General features: G+C 40.8%; 1 protein-coding gene across 4 annotated transcripts in view; it reads left to right on the top strand.

The window, feature by feature from the left end:
- LOC128407872 (serine/threonine-protein phosphatase 2A catalytic subunit alpha isoform) overlaps positions 1-24,191 on the top strand; it is a 60,279-nt gene that overhangs the window by 12,944 nt on the left and 23,144 nt on the right. For 3 of the 4 annotated variants that reach the window (XM_053376813.1, XM_053376816.1, XM_053376815.1), the window contains exons 7-13: positions 4,653-4,741; positions 7,494-7,635; positions 8,928-9,253; positions 9,523-9,616; positions 10,657-10,816; positions 12,456-12,553; positions 13,000-13,195. In XM_053376813.1, coding sequence (XP_053232788.1) covers positions 4,653-4,741; positions 7,494-7,635; positions 8,928-9,253; positions 9,523-9,616; positions 10,657-10,816; positions 12,456-12,553; positions 13,000-13,038 — 948 coding nt within the window. In that variant the 3' untranslated portion in view covers positions 13,039-13,195. Of the gene's footprint in view, positions 1-4,652; positions 4,742-7,493; positions 7,636-8,927; positions 9,254-9,522; positions 9,617-10,656; positions 10,817-12,455; positions 12,554-12,999; positions 13,196-24,191 lie in introns of those variants that run through there. The other variant, XM_053376819.1, reaches the window with a different exon arrangement.

The raw sequence follows: 24,191 nt of genomic DNA, 5'->3' as shown, positions 1-24,191 counted from the left end.
TGTATGTTCCTGTAAGAGAACAAGAGCTATTAAACATGAATTTCAATGTATATTGACAGTTTGGATATATGCCCCATGATTCTTTCCCCTCTTTAATTTGAAAATAACTAAATATTTAGAAGCATGCAATAAACTAGTAAACTTAATCATAACTTCTACAAAAATATTATTCCTCCATATCTTTTGATAATTTCACCCCTAAAAGTCTTATTCAACAACACTGTTCTTATAGTTCGAGAGTGGCTGAGCCGTGAATACTGCCAGCCAGTGTAGGATTCAGGCAACTGCTGCTTGCCAGCCAATAAGGTGAAATATGGTGGTTTCAACTGGACTGTGTCATCTGCTTCTCTTCCTTGTATAATGGTGCAGCAAAGGATGGCAAGGCAAATGGTTAGGAAGCACTTCTGCAGTTGAAACCCATAAAGGCTTGTCCTCGATGTCCACTGCCGCGTACCCTCGTCCCCACGTGATCAGCGGGACAGGTCCATGCCATGCGGGATCAGGCAAGCGTCTGTACACCACCAAGGGGTGGGAGAGTGCCTCCTCCTTCCTAAAATGCAATTCCGCGGGAGTATGGGTCCTAGTATTTGGATATAAGGATGGTTAAACACAAAAAGAACTTGGTGAACAGCTGAAGGAATGAGTGCTGTTGGATGTTTCGGCCGCCAAGCTGTTTTAGCAATAGTGTTTTGAACATCAGGTGCGCTCTTTCCACTATCGCTTGCCCTATGGAGTTAAAGTGTATACCATGAGTTAATTTCACATTCCACAACATACAAAATTCTGAAAATGTTTTAGAAATATATGCTGGGCCAAAGGAATAGAAAACTGCTTAGCCAATGCTTTTGCAGGGAGATGAAGGTTGTTATAACATAGTATAGGATCAGAAAAGAGAGAAGGCAGAAATGTTCTTCAGAGCTGAATCTGCTCTTGAATTTCCCTCTGCTAAATACCCTGGGTGTGATGTGTGGGAGCGAAGATGTGCAACATAATAAGGAACTCTCTGTGCTGAAGTAAGGCCTACAGGGCAAGAAACAAGGAAAACAAGTCAGAATCCAAGGAAGGAGTTATATAAGATATTGGTAAAATAGCAAAAAGCGATATACATACTGAGTATCCACAATAAGATTGAAAGAATGAGTAGAAAAGGATTGAAAGGCAAGAATCACAGCCGCTAGCTCTGCTCGCTGGGCAGAAGACTGTGAAGAGGTAAATAAACTTTCCCATTTTCCTCCCTCTTCCCATGTCACCCCCCCCCCTATTTTTTGTTCCATCCATGAAAAGGGTTAGTGCAGAGGGGAGAAGTGTGAGAGACAAAGGGTTTGTCAAAACATAAGTGACCTGTGTCAGAAATGTCAAACGGTCATCCTTTGGAGGATTAAAAATGATGACCTATAAAATCAGCCAAAACAATTTGCATGGCAGCATTTGTGATCAATAAATGCTGCTGTTCAGTCTGTGAAAAAGGCAAATAAATTGATGCAACATCAAAACCGCTCAAAGCTATAGCACGTGAACGTCCTTTGATAACAATGTCTGATGTGGATTCAATTACGGAATAAATGTTCTTCGGAGGGGTATGAGGTAAATGTAACCATTCTATAATGCAGATAGTCTTCTTCTTGTCCGTCTGAGCATATAAATTTCCTGTTGACAACAATGGTGTAGCAAATATTGCCAGATGCAGCTTGTGTTCAGCACCTCTAGGTGGCGCATGCGGAAAGGTTTCAATGCTTCATTCACAAAATTTTGGCAAAGTGTAGGGGAGTTCCGCATGCTGTTGTGGCAGAACAATCCACTGATATCACTGGGTGGATTGCAATTTGTTATATACTGGCAATGTAAAAGCAAACTGTTCCTGTCTGCTGGATCCAGTGGGATAAAGATGTTTCAATGTAGCCAAAAGTTAATTGTTCAGAAATAAGCTGTTCAGAAACGAGATGGTGCCATTGCTGCGGTTTTTTCTTTTGGTGGAGGCCACTGTTCTACCCACACTGAGGTATCAGTGATCTTGGTTTGCCATGCTGGAAATGTTGTATTCATGGCTACAGGCTGGTTTTTATCTTGCGCTGCTGCCAGCAATTGAGCCTTGTGGGTGGCTGTACCAACAGACTGACAAATGCGTAGCATCGTAGTGGCAGGAAGGTGTATTATCGGGCGCGACGCAACCTTACAATCCTCAGTGGCATTTTCAAAGGCCAATTGTTTGATAATTATTTGTTTGGCTTCAGGATTTTCAATTTGGCTACTCACTGCTGTAATCAGCCTGTCCATAAAGGAAGGATATGATTCTCTAGGTTCTGGGATTTTTCTCATTGCTTGTTGCAGTAAAGCAGGAGCATAAGCACCACAGGCAATTTCCCATTCGTGAGCTGATGGGGGTAAAACTGTACGTGCCAAAGGCTTGAATTCATCTGGAGCCAAAAGCTGGGCTTGAATTCCTGCTGGAACACCAGGGAATGCCTTAGTATCCTGAGTTAAGGAACAGGCAAATACTGCACGTTGCAAAGGGGTAGCTGCTTTTGCTGCTGCTGAAAGAGCAGGATCATTTCCAGCCAGACCACGGTATTTTTGCAAATTTGGGTCTTCTGGTGAGGAACTGCAGTCTGGAGGTTTGGGATCTGGGGCTGCAGGCAAAGCAAGGGCTGGAACACATGGCAGGACAGCAGGCTGAATTAAAGAAGCTGAAGCCTGTGTTGGCAATGCAGCTATGGAGATATTTTTTGGTGATAAAGAACCCATAGCATATCGAACCTTGCACCATGCATTTAAATTCCGTACACCAATGCTGGGAAGCCCATGAAAATGTGTTCCAATATTGTCCCAATGTTTTAATTCCAAAGTTCCTTCTGCAGGAAACCAGGGGCAATGTTCATCGATTGCCAGAATGAGCTGTATCAAATCTCCCTCAGGAACTTCCAATTTGTTGCAGGAGAGGAGAAATTTTAAGTCTTTTAAAAATTTCTGTTGGGGAGTAGTCAAAGAGCTGCCCATTTTTCTAAAATCAATATTTAAGGGATCGACTAACCTTGGATCCGTAGATGAATAGCGCTTGCAGCCTTTTCCAGGCGAGGTAAGTCGATGAATATCCACTGCTTGGATCAAAAATCTTCTCACAGTCTTGCCCAGACTGTTTGCTTCAATCTTGCTTCTTTAGCTCTCTTTTAAAAACCTCAGTCGTATCTTTTATTCAGCCTCACACGGGGCACCACTTGTCGGGCCAGCCGTTACAAATGGCGCTTTTCAGCATAAAATAAAGACGCAGAGAGCTAGCTTATTTCCTTGGACTGATGGAGCAGCTCTTTCAGACATCTTCTCCTCTCCAGTCCGTTTTTATTACCCTTTGTTCTCACCAGCCGCATGGCTGCTTGCCAGTGTCTCATGTTACCTCATCCGGCCAGGGTTAAACCCACCCACACCATATAGGGTCAACACTGCCCAGAGGAAACACAACTCCTTTTAAGGTCAATACAATCCCAATACACTGTAAGACACAGACATGCTGGTCACTGGGTCAGCAAGACACCAGGTGGCACTACAAACCTTGCCAGGGCTTTCTGGCTCCCACCCTGGCTCCCACAACTAGGGAAGTTTGTCAGGTTTGGGGTTTTTTTAATGGTGCTGGGGATTTTTTCATTGGGACCTCAGCACATGAGGATGGGAGGTTTAATCCTTCCATCCCTATCTATGATAGTGATAAAAATTAACTGCTCCATACAGCTATTAGTCCTGAAAAAGCTCTAATTGGCACCAATGGGAGCTCCCTCTCCCCTGCACAATAGCACTGTGAGGGGGACATTTTGGTAGCTCACCTTCCATACGTATGGATACCATAGCATGATACATCATAAAATAAATCACACAACAAATTTATATGCAAAAATAGCACTCAAAAGCCCAGAGAAAGTACTATTGCATTTTTCTAGAAAGAACATATTGTGCTTCCTTTTGATGCAGTAGTCATAACTACTTCTTTGGCCTTTTGTTTTAACTTTCATGTAAGCTGCATTCTTTACATGGTTATTATTCTGTTATATTGCTTTCACAGGCACTATCCAATAAATGCTCACAGCCCTTCCAAATAAAGTTCAGACAGCATTCCAAAACTTAATGGTTCTGCTAGCTGGGGGAAGCATTGCGTTTTTCCAAAAATAACATGTCATGTTGGGAAAATTCAGGTTATGTTTCCTGTAGGCAGAATGGCTGGATCCCATGTAATACAGTAAATGATCAGCAGTTATATAGTTCTTTTGCTATAAAAGGGGTCTGGGTACCTGAAGTACCACATTATTGGAAGAGGGGAGATTTCAAAGATCAGGAAAAAAGATATTTATCTTTTATTTTAAGTACCATGAAACAAAATTTCTCAACTGGAATTTCAGCTCAATTTTCACAGTAATCAAGAGAAATTTATTTGTTACAGTAATAAAATGGCAAAATGACTGCATGTAGACAATATGCTAATATTCCTTAAAATTGTTAAATAACAATATCAATATGCTTTCATTTTTTGTTTATTTCACTTATTAATAAATAATAAATAATAAATGTTATATAATACACATTTTATTATACGCATTTCCCCCCTGGATAATATTATATAAGCTTTTAGAAATGCTGCCTTCTAAAATAATTGTTCCATTATTTTTTAGGCTTGCTTACAAATGGATCCTGCAGATAGGATATCATCTGCTGATTTGTTACAGCATGACTATTTTACCAGAGATGGGTTTGTTGAAAAGTAAGTGACATGACCTCAGGCTTTGGATTTTTCTATGAGAGCCTTTCAAGATGATTGACATTTTTCATGACAAATACATGCTAATAATTTGTTAGGAGTGAGGGAGGAATCAAAACATCTCCACCTATAGTAATGCTTCTGTTGGTGAGATACTGCATATTCCCTATGCTCAAATACTTAATTTTTGGGAAACCTGATTTTCTTACTAGGTTTGAAATGCAAAATACTGCCGTTTCAAATGTAACTACTGTGTGATTGTAACTGTTTAAATGTCTCAACACCATGTTGGCCAGTGCTTGAGATGTGACTGATGGCTCCTGCATTAACCAGGAAGAATTGTGAATACAGTGGTACCTCGTGTTACATACCGTTCCCCTTACGAATGCTGCGGGTTACGCGCTCCGCTAACCCGGAAGTAGATGCCCCTTGTTGAAACCTTTGCCCCGGGATGTGAGTGGAAGTCGCACTCCAGTGGTGCGGCAGCAGCAGGAAGTGCCATTAGAGAAAGCACGCCTCATGTTACAAGCGGTTTCCTGTTATTAATGGACCTCTGGAACGGATTAAGTACGTAACACGAGGTACCACTATATACATTAAAAAGCTCTTAACAACACTGTGACAATGTTCAGGAGTGCAAATGATTTTGCAAAACATAGGAGCCAATCTGATCCGATCTTCTAGGAGCCAGCTTGGAAGGAAGATGAGATTGATGTGCGAACTCACCATCAAGTAGAAGTCTTGCTCTAGTCTGTCTCCACCATCCTTTTTCCAGGCTGTGCTTAATTGAAAGGTATCAGGTCTCAAACTAACCTGAAAATCACAGCCTCAGAATTGGAGGCCCTTCCTTCAAAGAGTGACTCCTACTTCCATTTAGGAACCACGGCTGCAATCTTAATCCCATTTACCTGGGTGTAAGCTCCATTGAATTCATTAGGACTTCTGCCGAGACATGGGTAGGATTGTGGTGTAACACAGTAGGAGGAGAAAGCCAACTCTCATACACATCAGCACATATGGAAGAAACTTGCTACCTAAGCTCTTCAGTTACCTGGGTGCCAAGAGCAATATTTAGGCACAGCGGCAGCTTGGGAGCCTGTGTTTTTGCACATCGGATGCTGTGTAAATTGAACTGAAGTTTCTGAAAATTAACTGCTGCTACAAAAAAAGCCCCCACCATGTACTGCAGCTGTGTCTCTGAATGATCAAAGCTCATTAGAATCTCCATCATTAAAAGATAAATGGTCACAAGTGGGGTAGTGTAAATCACCTTTTGAGAAGGGCAACAGGATGCACAGATTTACTGTCACCTACCTCAGCAAGTGGCTGACACTTTAAAGCCTGACATGGTCAGAATCTATTCAGAGGTGGGGATGTTGTGCAGAACACACACATCCTAAGTGCTTGTATATTCTTGGCTCCAGGTGGCAATTTGTGGTTTTTTTTGGGGGGGGGGGGAGAGAGCGAGCCAGAAGGACAATCCATGTGTAGAAGGCTGTTTCCAATTCATACATCCGACTCATGGATTTGGACCTTAAGGTTGCAATTCTAAGGACATGTAGTTTGAAATAAATTCCATTCATATCAATAGGACTTTGGTACATGTATTTTTAGATCATTCTGTGTTATGATTTTCAGCTAAATGGACAATCAGTCACTATGATACTGTTTTTCTTGACTTAATCGTCTTGTCAAGCATTAGGCAAAAAAGAACAAATTTGTTGCAAATCTTTCTAGGCATTTGTTCTGTTTTCTCAAACCTCAAAGGGGCTTTGTTAAAGTTCCATGTCAAGAAAGAATGCTTGATCTTTAGAATACAATAAATAGACCGGTGCATAATTTATGAAGGCTGAAATAGAACTTGAAAGTTGGAATATGGTTTGCAATGAGAAATAAACATTTGACATGGAACACAATGCACTTATAAGCAAGAGGTCTTTAAAGTATTTGCCTTTAGGGCCACAACTAAGATGTAGAACAGATGTGTTGTGGTTGGCATGTTTTCTAGTTCTGCTAAATATATTCCAGAAGGGCAGTTGTGTTAATCCGTTGCAGCAAAAACAATGGAGTCTTGTGGGACCCTAAAGGCTAGCAAATGTATTACAAACCGGCATAAGCTTTTGTGGACCATAGTGAGCATGGTTGGCATTCTGCGTAGGATAAACAGGTTGGTGTCTTTGAAAGATAGTAAATAGGCAAACCAGATAACTAAAATGGGAATATAGAAAAGCCAGTAGAGGGATATTTCAGACCCAGGCCATTCTGTGATGGTTCTTGAGGTAGCCATCGTTGAACAAAGGAACTTCAAAGGAAGAGTGCAACATGAAACAGTTGAATCATGATACGTCAAGCAATTCAGTGGTATCAGTTGTGGATTGAATCAGCATAAAGGATTTTCATCATATGTGTTAATTGGCCTCCCAATGCCTGGATGCCTGTGTTAGGAACTACCGGTACTTTTTGTGAATGACCACTCATAATATAATTTACCCATAATCTGTACTTTTAAGTATTTCACTTCCTTCTCACCTGTTTACACTCCCTCCCCATTTGAATCAGACATATTACCTGCTACCTGGGATACAACTTCAGGTACCTGATGAAGTAGACTATAGCCCAAAAAACCTTATGCCATAATAAATGTGTTGTTGTGAAGATGCCATAAGACTGTTCTTGCTACAGGAGACTAGCATGGCTACTCCTCTAGAATTTGTTTGTATATGCTTGTTGATGTAAATGCACTTTCCATTATCAGATTCTTACCAGAATTGAAATCCAAATTACTACAAGAAGCAAAGTTGAATTTTCTTTCAAAATTCAGAGACAATAATAAAGAGATGGATGAAAAAAGAACAGTTCACATTAACGTGTCTCAGAGTGGCCCAGTTATTGTGAAAGTAAGAATGATTACTTTTTTTAGAATGTTTATTATTATTTTACATGTAGCAAAAACTATAGGCTAGCAATATGCCCCCCCCCCACACTAAGTAGTTAGGAGAGCTGCCATAGATACCTACAGGTATACACTTATTATTCCCCGTTAATTACTTGCTTATCATTTTGTACATATATTAGGTTCTCAGATCCCAGTAGTGTAAACAGAATAAACTAGTGTAAACAGAATAAACCTGCCTAATGTACACGGGTTGCAGAATTTGATTTGACTTGAGAATTTTAGCTTACTCTGGGAATTCAGTCATATTATTAAATGAAAGGTCAATGTGATACTTATTCATCAGAGCTTATTCACAACACTTTCAGCCCATGCCAGTTGCATTGCAGAGGTGGACTTTGAGCTTATCAAAGTGGGGCCCTGTGCAACACCAACATTTGGCACCCTCATGCCTTCTGTTGTTCATTATTTTTGTGGTGCCCCTTGCAGCACCCTCTAAGCTCAGCACCCAGTGTGGGCGAACTGGTCATACTCTTCTGAATCTGCCTCTGTTGCATTGTTTGTCAGCCACACCTGACTTTTAGCAGAGCTGCCATAGGCTGAATGAGTTATATGTTGGTCATGTGATTGTTGCCTTCACGATTGAGATGTTTTGAATTAAGATAGTCGGTGTCCCAAAGAAGGAAAAAAGAAGACATGAGTCTTGTTATGGTAACAAAGTCTGAGAAGCACTTATTGGTCTGTTTTATAATATTTGTATTTTCAGGGCTATGAACAGTGAGAGAAATTAAGGAATGGTTTGCAATTTTAAGTAGGGCACAGAATTAATGACTGTTCTATTATGTTGAAACTGTGGAGAATGGAGAGAATTCCACAATAGTGCAGCATTACTTTTAATACTAATTACTAATAAGCAAATTCAAGATCATTTTTAGATTGTGTTCTAGTATTTCATAAACATTTTACTGTTGGCTCACTCAGGATTTTTCTCTGTGTCCATGATCCACATGTCACTTCCAGGATTTGACCCAGAAAGTGAAACTATTGTTCACTTTTGATTGCCTGACCATTTGCCTACCAAAGCTATTAATTCATAGTTGGTGGATTGGGGAATTATGTAGGGATTATACATCTTTACCTGTTGAATGTATCAAAGAGATTCACACTCTGAAATGAACTGGACACTACTGTTTTTCTTTCAACTCCATGGATCTCAATTCCCAACTTTTTCTGTAGGATCAGAATGTAGGTTAATAGAAGCAATTGCTTAATATTTGTGTGTATTACCTGTTCTAGGAAATTGAAAAGGACAAAAAACCAAAGGAGATGAAGGTCAAAGGGATCAAAATGAAAGGGGTGAAATCTGAAATCTCAGAGCTGAAAAGGAATGAACAAGAAGACACAGTTTCGCAGTGGGCTGCTCTGTCTCAGAATGCTCTAAACCTTCCTCATGAAAACAAACTGACAGGCAATGATGGCACTGGTCTGGCAGCCGGCACTGACGCTGGTGGGACAAAGGAGGATTCTCCACAGACACCCACTATGACAATGCCACGCATCAACCCAAACTGCGGAAATCTTACTGCAAATTTCAATTCACACTTCCTGTGCCCTAATTCAAGGTATGTAATGCAAAAGTGAATGCAGGTGGGGAATTGGAATGCTTGGGGAAGATCAATTTTTGCTCAAAGTTTTAAAAAGAAACAGTTTAACGGCTGAATTTAGATAAGCTATGTGTGATTTCTTCTCGAGGAGCTATCCCTGCCACGGCGAATGGGGTGGGTGGGGAGATATTAAATATGGAACATGCTTAATAAAAAATAAAAATCTAATGACATGAGTTCTTAGTTGAGAATGAATTTGTTACTTCATTTATCTGCTTGTTTATCAGATTACCTGAAAAAGCAAAGAAAAGACGAAGTCCTTGGCCACAAGTGTCACAAATAGGTCCAAATAACCGTCAAGAAGAAGGGACTATATCTCAAGTAAGAGTGCAGTTTTAAAAATCAATTTGGTTGATCTGGTTATGTCTTTGACGTACAGTGGTACCTCTGGATGCAAACGGGATCCGTTCCAGAGCCCCGTTCACATCCTGAAGCGAATGCAACCCCGCGTCTGCGTGTTGTGATTCGCCGCTTCTGCGCATGTGTGTGACGTCATTTTGAGTGTCTGCGCATGTGCGAGCGGTGAAACCCAGAAGTAACGCGCACCATTACTTCCGGGTCAGTGTGGAGCGCAACCCGAAAATACTCATCCCGAAGCTACTTAAACCCGAGGTATGACTGTATCTTTTTAAGGCAATGGTTGCAATCCAGAGAACGATTGACATGCCTAAGGGCCAAATTTGATGCAAGAACAGCAGGCTCTTTCTTTAAACACACTTGTGCCTGCCAGGTTGTATATAAAGCAGGGAGTGTTACTTTTTTTTATCAACAAGGGTTCAGGCAGCACCCTTCGGTAAGCTGGCTTGCAAGTGTGCACAAGGATGAGGCTAGTGACTACAGTCACCGAACCGCCTGTTTGCAAGTGACAATGGATGCTGGAGGGGTGGGGCATGCAAGTCCCAGTGATCTCTGCTGGACTTCATGGGCCATAGCAAATGTCCCAGTATTCTGGGTAATGGGTCTGTTGTATAATGTATAATGTTCACAGGGTAGCGTGGAATACAGTCCAGATATCTCTACTACTGTTGCTCAAGGGAGTCTTCAGCAGATAAGACAGCTGTCATACCTCCCTGGTAGATGTTGTAAACCGAACAGGTGATTTAACTGTCCATGGAATAAACAAATATGTTTGTTGCTGGATGCTGCCAGCTACTAAGGAAAAAGATCTGTTGATTTTGTCTGAAAGATGCAATTTCTAATAGTTCTTCTAGCCCATAATAGTGATATAAGCTTCCTCGAAAGAGAGACTTTAAAGATTATTAGTACTTTGTGTCAAGGTCAGAATTAACTACATAAAGGCATAGATAAGTTGAAACTGTAGCACAGGTGTTATCTTGGATACATACTGATTCCATTTTTAGAACCAAATAGAGAAGGTCTCTCTGTATGAAAGAGCTGCTCAGATTGATCAAATGGTCACAATAAACAGAAAGAAACGCAATATTTCAAGATGTGAGAAGAAGGACATTCACTTCCCAGAGCTAACCACGGGGCAACAGAAAGAACTGAAAGGAATGGAAAGTATGCTTGCTATCTTCTATAGATTTTTTTCAGATAAATTGTAAGGCTCATATGAGTTAAACTGAAATGAAACTTAAATATTTATATATAAGATTTGTGGAACGTGCTGCAAAATCGTGCAGTTTTATTTAAGGCTTTCTTTTGATGAGTCAGATTCTTTCCTTTTCAAATCAAAAGCTGCATGCAAATAGAACTAAAAACAGAAACCAGCTCAGGGCTCGAATGTATGTAAATGCTGATTTTATTTATTTATTGGTATTAGAAAGGGCAGTGAATTAAAACATCCCCTTCCCAGTACTGCTGCTTCATAAAAAGAGACCCTTACTTGGAGCTGCTTTTAAGTAAATATTTCAAAAGTTGAAAAATACTGTCATGGATCTTCTGTATAGATTTTCTTTGAATAACAGAACCCCTACTCCACATATCGCAAACTGCTTTTGAACACAACACACACAAAATTTCAAAATTTTGCCATGTAGCTTGGAGGGGAGAGGGGGAATGACTTCCATTTCATAAAACTAAGGCTAAGGTTTCCTTGGGCCGACAGAACTAATTTCAAAGTTCCTTGAATTATGGCTGCTGTATTATGGTTCTGTATTTGAAGTGATTAAAAAGGTTGAGTGGTGGTGGCAAGTGTGCAGTTGAAGTGGTGGGTGGGCATGGCTGAATCTGGCCTCCAAGAATTGTGCTTGCAGCTGCAGAAATTTATAAAAATGAAGCAAAAGGAACTTCTTCCCAACACCACTTGTTAAACTGAGGGGTGGGTACTCCATTGCCCCACAAACTTACCAGTTGTCACCATTAAGAGGGTTTTTTTCTTTTTTAAAAAAATGTGGAACCCAGAGAAAGGCTGGGAAAATGAAGTTGATGGTATGCATGACCGCAGCCGGTTCAGCATATTTCTGAACATTATTATTATTATTATTATTATTATTATTATTATTATTTATTATACCCTGCCTTTTCCCACTTTTCGGGACTCAAAACATACAATCAAAACAAAAACTTTCATCTATATAAATAAAATCTCAGAATAGCACAGCAGGACCCCCCTCATTAAAAGCAATCAGTTCCCCAAAGCATGTTGGAACAAGAAGGTCTTACCTGCTAGCAGAAGGACAAGGAGGGAGCCCGTTTAACTTCTCTAGGGAAGGAGTTCTAGAGTCTGGGAGCAGCATGAGTGCCTGCCTGCCTGCCACTGTGAATCTGTGTTTTTGTAAAAAGCCGGGGTCTGATGCCCGTCTCTGGTGGTCATTTGTGGGGTTTGTGGACTACAGGGCCCCAGAGGGTGTCCCAAAGTCAAGAACTAAAAGCACCACTGAATGAAGTGGCAGGGGGATTAGTGCTCAAATATTTTCCTATTACCCCATGTTCAGCAGAAAAATGCCCCCTTCAGTTGGTTTTTCCCATGTGGGAGGTCACAGAATTGTGTTCACAAGAATCTGAATTTAAAAAGGAAAGCTTCCATGATATAATAAGCTCTAAAGCCAAAAATAACTAGTTATCTTTCATTTCAAGAAAAAAATTCAATTAAATCATGGTTTTCTTTGTTTCCTTAGCTATTGGATTGTACATTTTGGATAATTCAAACTAGAAAAGCATCCAAATATAGAAATAATTAGGTATTTGTTTGTAAAAGTTAAACAGGTAAGAGTGCTGAAGAGGGAGTCAAAGAAATCTGAAGTATCTAAAATACCATCTTTACTAAATGTGGATCAGAATCGTGAAAAACTTGAGGTAAATTCAAATTTCTTAGCCAGCATAAAAACATGGATTCTGTAACTGAACAGTGAGTTAAGTGTGCCTATGCCAGTTTAAAATAATGGAATTAAAGATAGCTAACTCTCTGTTGAATTGTAGTAAAAGAGTTTGTCAATATTTGGACAAAGTACAAATATTCTTGGACTTAGCTAAAATATATAATTATTGAGTTGTTGAAAATTAGAGAATACATGTAATATTTGCATTCTTTTGTCAAGTAAATATAATGCATAATTGCATTCAATGGGAACATTTCCTAGACATCTGCTAAAAAGTTGCTGAACTCTTTTAGAAATATTGATTGTATGTTTAAAAATGCTTTGCTTTTTTATTTGGAGGGAGATAGTTTTAATTTGGTGAAAAAGTGAGTTTTCACTAATTGGCTTCTGTCGACTAACCTTATTATTTAATTTAATATTTAGAACACAGGAAATGCAGGAAATACACCAAATGAAAACTAGCCAAGTTTGCCCGTGAAACAGCATGCATCTTGGGAAGATGTACAATGTCTGGAGGAGTAAGACACTTGCTTTTCAAAAAAACTTTTCATTAAAAAAGTTTCATGAATAACTCTGCATACCATGTGTAGATCCTCTAATAAAGTATTTTGAAATGTGATGGTCACAAAAACATTCATTTTTACAATATACTGTATAGTATTTTTAAGGCGGGGGGGGGTCACCAGTGTGGTGCCTATAGATGCAATGGGACCTTTGAGGTCTTCCGCTGGTGCCCATGAGGCCTCTGCCCCTTGGTCATGAGACAGTTGGGGTGGTTACCTTTTTATCCCTTGTAAAGCATATAGAACTGAAGGAGGAAGTTGGAAGAGTGACACTCTTCCCCATTTCCTCTTTCTGCTCTATGTGTTTCTGAAGGCTCAGAATAAATATACTGAATTGGACTTTTACCCAGTTCCCTTGGAAAAAATGTGTGTGCACTTTCTCTCTCTTTTGTGAGTGGTGTGCAGAGGCAGATTTAGGGTAATGTGTGGGGAAACAAGGGGGACGACGCAGCTATGACATAGTATACATGCAGAATGGAAGGTCAGAGGTGGGGGTGTTGAATTTTGGCCTTGCAGAGGGCGCTGCTGGAATTTGAAAGACCACAGTCCACCCCTGTGGTGGGGCAGGTGCAGGGGAGAAAAGTAACTGGAAACTTACTTGTGCCTATGGTAAAAAAGGTAAAGGGACCCCTGACCATTAGGTCCAGTCGTGACTGACTCTGGGGTTGCGGCGCTCATCTTGCTTTATTGGCCGAGGGAGCCGGCGTACAGCTTCCGGGTCATGTGGCCAGCATGACTAAGCCGCTTTTCGCAAACCAGAGCAGCGCACGGAAATGCCGTTTACCTTCCCACCGGAGCGGTACCTATTTATCTACTTGCACTTCGACGTGCTTTCGAACTGCTGGGTTGGCAGGAGCAGGGACTGAGCAATGGGAGCTCACCCCGTCGCGGGGATTCGAACCGCCGACCTTCTGATCAGCAAGTCCTAGGCTCTGTGGTTTAACCCACAGTGCCACCTGCGTCCCTTTGTGCCTATGGTACTTGCTCAAAAATACAAAATTTGCTGAAAGGCTTAAAAAAGGTTGCAGCCACTGTAGATAGAAGCCTCACTAATGAAAGGTAGCTACCCATACACCAGCAAATTAGGCCTCCTGGACATCTGACATAGAATGGAAGAAGCGAAAGGGAAGAAAGACCCATGCACTGTTGAGGGAGAAGAACCATTGTTCCACTTGCAGAAAGCTAACCTTGCTATTATATTGGGATAAGGATATTGTTAGATCTGGCAAGCACTACTAAGGCCCAAAGAAAACTGTAAGAACAAGAATTTGGCTTGTGGAACAGCTCTAGCTAGCTTTTGAGTCTACCTGGTTTGCTTTGAGTCCACCTGCTGGAAAAAAGCAGAATATCATCTTTTATTACCGTAGCTGCTTCTAGCAGCAAGAGATGACTGCCTCAGGGAGAAAACAAGTGGATAATTTCCTCAAACAGTTGCTTACTAATTTTTTGAGATAAATCATTGGGTGCTGGAGAAAGACAGCTTTCATCATAGGCTCCAAATTCTAGCTAGGCTCTTTCTTGTCCCTGATTGTTCACCAGGTGCAGAACTGAAGCAGAGCTTGCTTATTTGCTTGTAGCTTTCTGAAGTCTGGTTTGGCTGGTATCACACAGGTACTATCTATTTCTCTGCCAAAATACTGATGTTTGTTCCCCTTTTGAGAAGTGCTACTCAGGAGAACTTCCTGCTTTCCGGAAACAACTTCAGGCCCTTGCTAACGTGTGTGAGTGTGGGTGTGTGCTGGTGGTGGGGTAAGGAACTTAATACAAGTATTGTGTTTTACAACTCATCTAGCAGCCCCAAATTACTGGGGGTCTCAGCGAAGCACTTACTAAGCTTTCTCCAGCAAATCAACGCAGATACAAAACTTAGATTTTAATAACATTTTCCCCTTCAGCACTGGCCCCATAGCCAAAACTCATACTATATTATGAGAATCACAAGCTTTGGGCCAAGGCCTTGATGATCTGTTAACCTGCCTGATAATCTGGCCATGGTCAAAACATTTGCAATTAAAATAAACAGTGCAGGGCCAAGTACAGTTAATGTTGACCATTTTGGTGGACCACCTGAATGGAGCTTGTGAATCACTAGTGGTCCACAAGTCACAATTTGTGAAGGCTCTGATCTATGAGGACAGACACTATCTTGTCCTTTGCCTGGAGTAGCAAAGCGTTGGGATGGCTCTGGTCTTTTTTATATTGAGGGGGCGGGTGATATTCAGAAATTCCATCCTCTTCTGGCAATCTGAAATGGTATAGGAGGTCACTTCAGGATTCTACATGGGTAGATCAGGCTTAACTGGGTGTTGAAAAGTGGAAAAGGTAGCCTAGTTGGAACCAATTCTGCCAGAAAAGGGTAGCTGAAAGCAAATCGCAAAATGTGTTACCCATGTGGAAGGAAGCTGGAACAGGAGAAGGGACCAGCAGAAGACTGGGAAGCTGCCTGCCTGTCCCCATATTCTTTAATGGAAGTCTGGCAGTTTTACCTCCCCCTAGATGACATCATCAGGACCACTTTGGAACTCTATTCAGTACAGTGTCAGTGGGATTTCAATGGATTTGAACTACCCTGTTATTTTGAAAGGACGCACTTGCTATATTGCTAGATGTCTGGAAGCCATTGTGCCAAAGCAAGTGGGAGGAATAGTGTGAGCTGGAATTGTTTTTTTGAACAGCATGGTTATTAAAGACCAGCTGGCACACCAGGAATTATGAGGCACATTCGAAAAGCCCTAGTTTATTTTTCTCATATCAGTTAGTACATACTCTGCTAAACTGCTTGTATTTTCCAGGTCAGAGAAGCTTTCGGAAACATGTTAATCCAACAAATAGTGAATTAATGCAGCCCCCCCCCCACTTTATGGTTTCTCACCGCTTATGTTTTTTCATTCCCTCCCTCCTCAAAGTCTTGATAGAGAACAGTAAACATGAGGCAGTGAATTGTTCTATCTTTATATGTTGCAGTCTTTTAAAAGTCTGAGTGTATAAAGTAATTTTAGCTTAGCTCATTAGATGTTTCAGAGCCTATCTTGACTGCACATATCATGGACATTAAACTGAATTTCTCTGGGTGTTCAATTGGGAATCTTTTTATAGGAGTAGGAGAGTATAGTCCCATTGTTGCTGTTTGTAATGCATGGTGGATCAGCAACATAAAATCTAAAAAAGAACACCCAAACCACACCACACTAATTATAGAAAGGCCATAAGCGGAGCATGAATGTAGCAGCCCTCTCCATCTTGTGCTCCTCAGCAACTGGTATTCAGAGGTATATTTTACACAAGTAATCTCCATTCCCTTGGCTTTACAATACTGTACTTCCTTACTGGTTACGTAGGGAGAATTCTTTTTTTAAGAAAGCAGACATCGAAGTCTTACGAAATCTCCTGCAAGTGAAGCACACAGGAATGGAAGAGCTTCAAAATTATGAAAAAGAAGGGGCTGCAAAGTGGAACAGGCTCAATAATTCACGAAAAATTAACAAAGCAAGATGACACTTTGAATTACATTCCACAGGAAGCCCAGAGCAACATCTTCCAGTGGTGAGGAAGTCTTGAGGCCAAAGTCAAGTACTCTTTGAATGTAGTAAATTCAGAAAAGTGGTATACAATTACTGGAGCTATCTACTGCAGCTAATCAAACACAATGACAATATGCATGGTAGAGTTATCTTTTGTCATATTTTTATTGAACCTGGATGATAAGAAATGACGCACAAAGATAGCTACAGCAAAGCCCATTCATTTTTATGGTCTTGTCCTATGCTTTTCTGGCATGCAAGCTTTTCTACAGCAGGCATCAGCAAGACAATACTGAGCTGGTGGACAAGAAGCAAGACTTTCTAAACTCTACATGTGAAAATAATGAATATACACTATGTATAAAACGTACAACTTATATCTAGCAAGTACATTTCTATTGTAGGTAACAATTGCTGAAGGGAAACCATCATGTAATGAGTCACTCATATGCAACGGAATGCAGGGATAGGGACATTCTCTCTTCACAAATATGAGCCAGCCCTCTGATTACAGGTAGGGATGCATGGTTTACCACATTTCTGCAGCACTTTGTTAATTTTGTTTTTTAAAATCCTCATTAAAATTATTCAGCATTTTAGTATGACTTTCTCCCAATAAATACCTTTTTGTATGCAGTTTTGACTAATGTACACGCTTTTGCAAGCAATTTCTCCTAATATAATGCATGCCTGTACAGTGGAACCTCTGGTTACATACGCTTCAGGTTACAGACTCCACTAACCCAGAAATAGTGCTTCAGGTTAAGTACTTTGCTTCAGGATGAGAACAGAAATTGTGCTCCTGCTGCACAGCAGCAGCGGGAGGCCCATTAGCTAAAGTGGTGCTACAGGTTAAGAACAGTTTCAGGTTAAGTATGGACCTCCGGAACGAATTAAGTACTTAACCCGAGGTACCACTGTATATTATTTTTCACTGTATTCTGTTTTACGCACATTTTCCCCCAATGCACACATTTTTGAAAACATTCTTCAGTTGGAGAACTGCACAGCAAATTTCAAAGGGTGGCTGGGTTTTGGTTCCCATATTGTTTTGGAAAGTCAAAATTTGATAAATTTATCATCTTTAAACGCAAACTGATTCCAACCCCCACTCTCTAATTGAGGGAGAGTGAATTTGCTGTGGGCTGCAGAAACAAATGGTTGCCTCTTCCTTTATCACTGATGACCCAGATGTTTAACCCTAGCCAGCTATGTGGCAGCAGTGATGGAGGGGGCAGTGAGTCACTGAAAATAGTTGTTGATCAGCTTCTCAGAAGCAATCCAGATTCTGGCCATGAGGCTACAATTGCAAGTCTTGTTCTGCTAGCAAGTCTTGTTTTTCAGATGTGAAATAGGAAATTAGGAGTAACGAGGAAAAAACCTATTTTTTTAAAAAAAGGAAAGTCTTTGTTTCCTATGCATGGAAACTATACAAACTTGTATAAGGCAAAATTACATCAGACAAAAAACTATCCAGTTATAATTAACAGAATGTGGGGAGACTCTTGAGTCACCAGTGTCCACCTGCTAATTAACACTGAAAACTCCTTGTTGCAGTTTTAAAAGCTTTTTGGGGTCACATGAGAAACTCCAGTTCAGAACAATGTGGCCATTCTTTATATGAATTCCTATGGGAATTTATCTGAAAACTATAGCAGATGAATCCTTCTGCCCCAGTAGTTAAATCATAGTATTTGGAGCCTGGCAGACTGATAAATCATACAAGCAGTAATTCAATTTGAAGCAACTTTTAGCATTTCTTAACCTTTCTGACTTGGCTGAAAATAATGATAATGATAATAATAATGGTAATACATATTTTATAATTTATACCCCACCCATCTGACTCAATTGTCCCAGCCATTCTGAGCAGCTTCCCACATAAAAAAGAAACACAACTATATGTCAAGCATTAAAAACTTGACAGGGCTGCCTTCAGATGTCTTCTGAAAGACTTACAGTATAACTTCCCTTGCAATCCAATGGATAATAAGCATGAGTTACTTTAGCATGTTCTTTTGTGTTCCCCACATGAAGTCACAGGACAGAATCTGACATGAATGCTTTAAAGCCTTTTTGTGAAGTCACAAGAACTGCACCCATTTCTGCCCAAGGCCAGGCTGACTCATGAGAGTCTGTTGCCATATCTCTTGTTTCTATAGTAATAATTGCATCGACTAAATAAAAGCAAAATGCAGTTGCTTATTAACATCGAATTTATGACTCCCTAAATGTGCAGGACTCTGGCATATCTCTGTTGCTTCCCACGATGGGAGCTTTTTAAAAGCTCTACACAGCTGGGAATGTGGCTCATTGTGCTCTCTGAAGTAACAACAACCATTATGATTTGACTTAGAGGGAATTTTAAAAGAACCCAATGCACAGAGGTACCGTGAGGCTCTCAAATAATATCATGGCAGAAACTCCTTTGGGCTCCTGGACTGCACTGTATTTAATTCAGTTATAAATCCTAACCTCTCCATTCCCTATATTAAAACCTCAGTTGATCTGGCTGGGAGCAGATTTCACATCAATAGACTAGCTTTCCCCCAGTCACAAACTCTGCCTTTCAAAGTCAAGGTGTATTTCTTCCAGGCACAAGTTCTGCTATTGTAACAAACAAACTACTGAAATAAGCTAATAAGTAACTGAATGTGGCTTCCCTGTCTTCTAAACCTATTGCATTCTGATGCATTCTTTCCCCATCTTGTTTTACCTGGTTGCAAGGGGTGTATAGATTGGAATTTGAGTGACGCTGAGAATGGCATGGGCACACACGTGAATTATGAATAGCACAGGGAAACACCCTATTTTTTCTCCTCTGAAGTACGTCATATGATTGGAATTTGGCTGTGCTTCAAAGCATGATGTAGTGAAATGCAACAGGGTTTAACAGCAGTTTCCCTGTAGTAAATTATTTCCCAAGGTCTATATTCCTTTTAGCTGCACTTCAGTGGAGTTAAAGACCTGCCAGAGTAAATAAATATATATGTGGGTTTTGAGGAAGCCTTCACCATATATTCCAGCTTTTAATGACATATTATTATTATTATTATTATTATTATTATTATTATTATTTTGCAATTGCATCATAAAATACAAATTAGAGAGCAATCTAGATGCACATGTACATATTCCAGCCCTATCAAGTATTTTACTCTACCAAAGTTCCTTTTTCAATGCTATCAACCCCACTTTCCTTCGGTTGGTTAAAATTTCACTGTTGAATGTTCAGCCAGTCGTAACGCTAGTCCTTGCATTGTGCATCTGGGATGGGCTACACTACGTGTTCTCGTCACTGTGACACTGCACAAAGCAGGAGTTGGACACTAAAGAGACACTTTATCTCGGATAGCAGAAACGAGCATGGCATGGGAGGATCCTGCTGCCCATCATGTTTTTCGCTTTGCTGATATTGCTGATGACAGGCGCTCTGAGTCTTACACATCTGCATGATGGCAAAGCAAACATTCCACAGGTGCAGCTTTTCTTTGGTGAGAAAAGTGCTGCCTGTTGAATTTCTGCAGCTCATAAGAATCCAGGTAAGGATATGAAACCTCTCTCTGGTGAAGAGGTGGCAGTCATACTTTGAGCACGCCAGCCCCATGCCTCCACCCTCACCCCAGAACACACCTGGCCCCAATCTTAGCTCTCAGGAGCCCTGCATGCTCACTTTAATGGTGACATGACACCAATAAATTTGATGTGACGTTTGTTTTTATCTCATTGTTATTGTTTTGAACGAATATCCAGTACTGTGATGGCGGTGGTGGAATTGTGGGTGAGGGATAGGCATCAATGGCAGCTTTCCACCTGTTGTGAATAGCTGGCTGGGGCACTGGTTTTGATCGGGACCATGGCAGGAACAAGGCGTTAAAGCCCTCCTCCCCCAGGCTGTGGTGCTGATCTGCAACACGGCTTCCTGCTCAATATTGGCTATTCGTTTAATTAAAAACAAAATTATACAAGGAGAAGTGAAATATACTCAGAGTCCTGTAGTGATTTCATGCTCTTTATTACAGCTTGTAAAACAGTGATTGAATTGCCCCCCAAACCTCAGGCTTTTATATACATTATTCACACAATGAGTCCCGTCTGATTGGATGATTCTGCTTCCCTCCTGGAGCCTGGTTGGTCTTTTCCTGCAGGCCAATCAGTTGTTGCATTCTACGATCCTACTTGCCTATTGTTCTAGAATCCAAGCTTAGCACATAACAGGAAGCTTGCTCTCACCTACTTGTTCTCCTTGCCCAAACTTCTCCTTTTTTCCTAGTTACTTCCACATATGGAACTGAGCGCAGTGCATAGCTGTACTTCCTTAAGAGTCAAGCCTTAAGCACGGTTTTCTCTTTCTTCAGGATCCGAGTGGGTTTGAAGGTAACACCACAAATGGCTTTGTTTTTAAGACCTCCGGGTATAGGGTGGTATATAAATTCAATAAATAAATGAATAAAATAAAATAAAGTTTGTGTTTTCTCATTTTTATCTTGTTGAGGGCTTTGATGGTCTCAGGCTGTGAAGCGGTTTATACATTTGTAAAATAAATTAAACTGGTTTAAATTGTAGTCCAACAGCAATGTATGAAGGGCTACAGGTTCCCCACCCCTGAAATACAACATTCCAAAGAACATCAAGTCCTTGAGTGAACTGTCAAGTTAACACAAACGAAGCACTTGATAGCCAACAAAACCTGTTTCGGGGTAAGTCATTCCGGCCTCTGGGTTACAGAAACTTACACGCCTTTTCTTTTGAAACAGTTGCACATTTCCCTTTGCTCAATGCCACTTCTGTGTATTTAACCTTCCCTAATTTCATCTCCTTGTTCCTTATTTTGTTTTACAGTAGCTGTCATTCTTCAGAGTCCCAGGCCATTTGAAATCCCTGCCTCAAGCAGAGCATTTGCTTTTCTCTTCTCCCTGCCTGATCTGGCTGTCAATTTCTCATGCCACACTTCATAAAATTTGTCCTACAAGGGGTTGGTGTCTGTGAGGGCAGGGGGTGGGGAGGGGACGGACGACGACGGACATTCTTCAACTCTCAGAATTATCCAGATACAGACGACATATGAGAATTCTGTGTTTTGCTTTATTCTTGAGGACCTTGAGAACCTATCTGGGAGGCCACACATTGGTTTGGGGCAGCAGTGCCAAAGGGAAGGTTGCTTAATCCTTTATCTCATGTCATTTTTAATATTGAAATTGAGCCCTGCTGCTAGCCTGAAGAAGAGTGTGCATGTGGTGGCTGGGGGGTGGGGGCGGGGGGAGAGATAAGTATATACATATTGTCTCCCCACCCAAAAAGCAATATCAGGGGAGTGATTTCCATCTGAGATATGTGGGTAGAAAGAGTTAAATACCCCTCTCTTAAGGCTACTATCCTGATCTAATTTAGGAGTTCACATGCCTGCTTCTAAAACACACACACACAATTAATGAATATTTTGTGGGCAGACCTAAAAAAATGGAATGTAATCACTGCTGAATTGAATGATACCGTGTAAACCAGGCATAGGCAAACTTGGCCCTCCAGATCTTTTGGAACTACAACTCCCATCATCCCTGACCACTGTACTCTTAGCTAGGGATGATGGGAGTTGTAGTCCCAAAACAGCTGGAGGGCTGAGTTTGCCTATGCCTGGTGTAAACAATGGATCCAGTTTGCTTTCTCCTTTGCTAGCTCTGCCATTTTTCGGGTTCAATAAAATATAGTGACTGATATATATGACTCTCATCAACTGGGATTACTGCAGATATTCCTTTCTTTATCCAGTTGTGCAAAAGGCAGATCAGCACAACCTGTGATCTGTCAAGCCATAAGCAGCCTCCCTGTGATACACTGTTGCTTACTCAGCAAACCACCTGTTTTTGCAACCTGCCTGGGGCAAAGGGCTGTCAAACAAATGCCAGATCACAGTACTGTACTGGGCATTTGGTTTGGAAAGTCATGTAGTGCACACCTGGCAAAAGACAAGTTTCAGTTATTCCCACTTTTTTTTTGGTCGAATGATGTCCAATAGTAGCAGGTATAACTATCAACCAAGTAAGCAATTGCTCTTTAGGCTTCTTCTGAATTTCCTTCTTCATATTGGCTCCACTCTCAGAGGTAACTGATGTAGAACTTGATTGATTTTGCTCCTGAGAGCTGACAGAATGTCTTTGGCTGCTAAATCTCGGTCCTTGCTTTCCTGGATCTCTTTAGGTCTTATGCAGAATCCCTCACCACTAGAACATGCTCAGTCATAACTGAACACGTGGCAAAAACTCCAGGACTGTACAACATCCAGAGATCTGCACACACATGTATTCCAGTGCAGCAGGCACAACTCCCTATGTACAGCCTACAGCAGGAAAGACCTGTTGCTGCTTTTCGATACAATCTAGTGGAGTGCAGCCTGTATTCTCAATACTGCCTTGCTCAGTTTGCAACTGAGATATACAAGATTGCAATAATTGAACTAGATAGAAAAACAGGTCCAGAAATATGTGCCATTGTGGTGCAAGATTCTAACAACCAACCAAGTTTAGCTGAAATCTGTCATGTTTCTGGGCCTGCACTTATTTGTTATTTGACTTGTTTCACATTTGAATTAATAAGTTCCTGGTTCACAGCTTGTTCTGTTAGCCACTACATTTCATTGTAGTGGCTGAGAGTCCTCAGCAAACTGCAGTCTCTTAGAAGAAACTCCCATCCTGCAATAGGGGAGTAATAATACTGACCTACCTTGCAGGACTGTTGTACAAGTCCCTGTAATATTTCCTGAGCACCTCGAACACTTAAAAGCTAAATACTAAATATTATCATTCAGGAATACTAATATGTCTTTTAAGTGGACAGATATAACTGCTTTTATTTGATTGCATAAGTACACACAATATGCCCCAGGTCTAGGGCCCTGGACCTTTTCAGCTCTGGACTCAGGGACCAAGTTTTAAAAAACTTGTCTGCAAATTGCTCCTACCAAACAGAGAAGGTAGATTCATGATCTAATCTATGGTAACCAAACAGTGATACATAAATAATTTCAGGTTGCCACACCATTCTATTCCTCCCTCTTAATAGAGGCTCTGAGTTAGAACATTTTGTTGTGTAAGGATGCAAACTATTTTCAGTACCACAATAATTATCCTAATTGCATCACCACCTATTTATAACACACCAAAGGCACCAGGCAATGAGGTTTGGCATCACTTGTCCAAAGGACAAAGAGGGAAAATGTTTATCCAAATTGAAATATGATTCAACAATGGCTTTGAAAAGTGTGTCTTCATTATAATTATGCAGATGAAGAATGTGGTGTTACTTTACTGTATAAGCACACAGATTTCAAACAGTGTTACATTTATTAAAATCCTGCAAGGTCAGAAGCATACACAGATTCCTTAGTGTGGATCTCAGTGTCAATGGGACAGCTTTCTGTCCCAAAGAGCCCTAACCTAAGACTTCACATGGAGTACTTTGTGGGATAACCAACTTGCTTAAGTCTAATTAATGCAATAAGGGGTTAAGACCATTGAGTAAGCTGTCCTGTTAT

The sequence above is a fragment of the Podarcis raffonei genome, chromosome 2 (assembly GCF_027172205.1).
Source record: "Podarcis raffonei isolate rPodRaf1 chromosome 2, rPodRaf1.pri, whole genome shotgun sequence".
Lineage (NCBI taxonomy): Eukaryota > Metazoa > Chordata > Lepidosauria > Squamata > Lacertidae > Podarcis > Podarcis raffonei.
Note: the sequence above shows the minus strand (reverse complement) of the source record. Positions and strands in the feature narration are given on the sequence as shown.